This window comes from Odocoileus virginianus, chromosome 10, assembly GCF_023699985.2.
Source record: "Odocoileus virginianus isolate 20LAN1187 ecotype Illinois chromosome 10, Ovbor_1.2, whole genome shotgun sequence".
Taxonomy (NCBI): Eukaryota; Metazoa; Chordata; class Mammalia; order Artiodactyla; family Cervidae; genus Odocoileus; species Odocoileus virginianus.
The window spans coordinates 22,066,048-22,070,011 of NC_069683.1; the positions used below are offsets into that span (position 1 = coordinate 22,066,048).

The 3,964-nt window shown below is 50.7% G+C and overlaps 1 protein-coding gene across 1 annotated transcript; it reads right to left on the reverse strand.

Annotated features, from left to right (window-relative positions):
* Positions 1-347: 347 nt before the first annotated feature.
* On the reverse strand, positions 348-3,753 carry RAG1 (recombination activating 1). The gene has a single exon (XM_020904965.2). The coding sequence runs from the start codon at positions 3,751-3,753 to the stop codon at positions 622-624; it is 3,132 nt and encodes a 1,043-aa protein (XP_020760624.2). The 3' UTR covers positions 348-621.
* Between the last annotated feature and the right edge of the window lie 211 nt (positions 3,754-3,964).

Consider the following 3,964-nt stretch of genomic DNA (forward strand, 5'->3'; position numbering starts at 1 on the left):
ACTAATTTTCCAAAACATTCTGGATGTAGGGTATTTCTGCATAAGTGTACCAAATGACAGGATGCACCAGGAGCACTTTGTCAAGGACACTGTATCATACACAAGGAAGATACCATTGCTACAGATATCTGAAAAGCTTTTTTTGAATCTTGTAGAATAAGCCAAAATATGTGAAATTTATAAAACAAAGAATTCTACAAAAATGATATAAAAAACACAGCTCAATATAAACGAGTAACTTGGTTGGGGGATGTAGACCACAAGTCAAATTTCTTTCCTGGGTCCTTTGGCAGCCTTGACTTTGATTTTCACGTCACTCAGTCACACACATACCTATCTTTGTTCATCTCTGCTCCCCTGCAGTTATTCCTCCTCTCAGCTATTGAGCTTTCAAATAACTGATTTCCCCTGTTGCATTTCTGAACTCCCTCAACAGCTCAAGCAATCAGCTCACCAGTTACCCATCCCTGACACGGGTTCAGCATCTGAGCCTCTCCAACCTACCACTGCCTGGGTGGTGAAGCCCCACACACTGGATGGAGCGCAGGGTACCAGGAGAAGGTCTCATGCCACCAAGAGAAAAACATATTTGCAAAACCAACTCATAAGCGGCTGCCCTGCTTAAAATTCCATTGAATCTTGCGGTTCTGGAGAGTCCTCTAGGTCTAACGAGTCCCCTAAGCCTCCCTGCGAGTTTAGCGTAAACCCCGAGTCTTTCAGGGCATTATGAGCATTCATAAACTTCTGCAGGTATTTGGAGGTATACAGCCAGTGATGTTTCAAGACATCTTCCATTTCGTAGTACTTGGACTGCCTGGCATTCATTTTCCGGAAACGCCTGAACAGTTTGTTGCCAGATTCGTTTCCCTCGCTTGCCCATGCCCCAATGGAGCCATCCCGCTCAATAATTTCAGGGACATGAGCCAAGGTTTTGTGAAAATAATTGGTGATCTTGCCCTCATATCTATACTTGAACTTGGTGGAGAGGAGCTCAGCAAAGCGCTGTGAATTGAAGCTATACTGGCAGAGGGATTCCGGGCACTCTTTAGCAGGGCATGAGGATCGCCAGACGGGTTTCATCTTCAAATAAAGGTCCATCAGTTCCCTCAGGGCTTCGTGCCTCTCTTGGGAGGGAATTAATTCACAAACTGCCTCAACCGTCTCTTTGGTCATGAGCTTCCGGGCAAAGTTGCCGTTCATCCTCATGATGGGCTTCAGGTTCATCTTCTTCCGGAGGTGCTTGTCCAGGGTAGCCTGCCATCTTTTCCTTTCCTCTTTGGAGGCGTTGGGGTTCTTATACACCTCTCCGATCTCCAGCTGGAAGATCTTGTAGAACTCAGCCGCATTGCCGATGTCGCAGTGGAGCGCGTCTATGGAAGGGACCGTCTCAATGAAGGGTTTGGCCGAGACCCCCTTCACCCGGTCCCGCAGTTCCTCCACCGTCTCGTGGTAGGGGTTAGAACGCCAGACCTCATAGCGCTCCAGATTCTCAGCGTGGCTTCTGGTTATGGAGTGGAAGACCAGATTTTGAGAGGCCTCCAGGCGGGTGGCATCACAAAGGGTGCAAATGTAGACTGAGCCGGAAGCCTCGAGGCCTTCCACTTCCCGGACCAGTTTCTCATCGTAGCCGGTGCCCCTAAAGATGAACTTGAAAGTCCGGAGGATGCCTCCCATCTCCAGCATTAATTCGCTGCTCTTCATGGCCTCCCTCTCTGCAATCAGAGGGCTCAGGATGGCCGTCAGGGTCTCGTGGTCAGACTCATCGGCTAGCATGAGGCACAGCGGCTTGCAGCAGAGCTCGGAGTTAGGCTTGGCTTCCTCAAACACCTTCACGTTCTGTGACCCATGAGCGATGCTGATTTTCATGACCGTGAAGGAAAACCGAACTGCCTTTTCCGGAACTGCCGGTCCGCTGCCGTGCTTCTCGCTCACGTCTCCCATCCCATCACAAGACTCCTTCACCACCACGGTGAAGGGCCCGTTCAGGTAGTCGTCAAGCTCTTGGGCTCTCATGCCCTCCAGGATGTCTTCTTCCATGTCCTTCAGGGCGGACACCAAAGCAGCATCATAGCGGAAGCGCTTGGCGATGGTGTCCACCGGGTAATCGTCCACAGAGGAGGCCAGTCCGGACAGTCCATCAATAATGCCCACATCAGTGCTGGAAGACACGTTCTTCAGAGGTGGCTGCCACTCGAAAGGGTGGTAGCCTGGCAGAAGGACTTTCTCAGCACTCCGAAGGGCATGCAGAGGCTGGAAAATCTGCCTCCCGGTGATGGCCTTCACAGTCCTGTACATCTTGTGGTACTGGCTGCAGCTGAGGAAGGTATTGACGCGGATGGCCAAGCAGACAGCCGGCTGCAGGCCAGAGCCACGTCCCTTCATGATGGCCTCCAGCTCATCGGCTTGTCTGTGCTCATTTCTGGCTCTCAGCGCCAGCAGGAACAAGGTCAGGCACACAGACTTCACATCTCCACCTTCTTCCTTGTCGGCGAAAGCCTTGACCTGCATCTTGAGCTCCCTCAGACGGTGCTTCTGAGCCCGGCGGGTCAGAGACAGGAGATGCTGGCGGGGCCGGCCGCCTTTATTGATATGCACAAAAGTCTCTTTCGATTCCTTGTGGCTTGAGACATGGTGATTGTATTTTTCCAAGCTGACCTCCTCATCGCACTCCTCTGCTGGACACTTCACCATCAGGGAATTCAAGATGCTCAGAAAAGACTTCACCGGACTCTCCAGGTCAGTGGGGAAGCAGGGATACCGGCAAGAAGGACAATAGCTGCCCATGACTTTGAGGCATCTGAGAATGCAGATCCTGCAAAAGACGTGCTTACAGTTGGTCTCCACGGGGTCCGCCAGAATGTGTTCGCAAATCTGGCAGGAGATAGATTTCACAAAGTGCGCCGGGAAGTCCACTGCCAGGAGCCTGGTACTGAGGTGTATCTTACTGCAGTTGGCGATCTTCTTCATCAGTTCCTTGCTGCTGATCCTGTCCTGAGTTTTTCTCTTGCACCGTCGGGCTTGTCTCGCTCGGTCCATCACAGTTCTGAGTCTTTTGCTGAGCTGCGAGTTTGGCGGCTGACTCTTCCTCTTGAGTCCCCGGTGGGCAGCATCGCAGATGTCACAGGATGGTGTGTGGGGGTGCCACTCCATCACTGCATTCCTTGGGGAGTAAACCTCACACGGGGCACTGCTGAACTTCCTGTGCATGAAGCTCCAGCAGTTATGGCAGAACTCAGTGGGGTGGATCGAGTCCACATCTGCCTTCACGTCAATCCGGAAGACCTTGGCAATGAGGTCTGGCCAGGACGTGGCCCTCTTTTCCTTCTTTCGTAAGAGGACTTGGGTTTTTCCATCCACGGGCCCGTGGACTGGATATCTCCTGTGGTGCCGATCAGCTTTGAGAGAATTCCCACAGATGCGGCAGAGATGTCGCAGGTTGGCTTGGTGAATTGCTTTGTCTCTTGCTTTTCCATCATCATGGAATTTTTTCAGAAACTTTGGGTGGGGCTTTAATGCCGGTTGAGTCAGGGCTGGCTTTGGACCACCAGCCTTGTTCAGGGCTGCTGGAGATTGCTCTAGAGAGGGCGTCCCCTCGGAGGAATCTTGCTTTTCTGCTTGAGCATTTTCAGGGGCCTTTTCAAAGGATCTCACCCTGAACAGTTTAAATTTCCATTCTGAAAATTTAATATGTGGATGCTGGATTTCATCTGGGGCAGAACTGAGTCCCAGGGTGGGTGGCAGAGAGACAGCCATGCTGGCTGATACCTGGGAACAATAAAAACAAGTCAGATGAGGAAAAAATGTCAACATCCCACTGATACATCTTGGAAAGAATACAGATTAGTACATTCAATTATTCACTTATTAAATCATCCAGAAAGTTGATTACTAAATTTCCTATTTTGATATACTATGTTAGGTGCTGATCATATAGCAGAGAATAGAGTCATTCCCTGTTCTTACA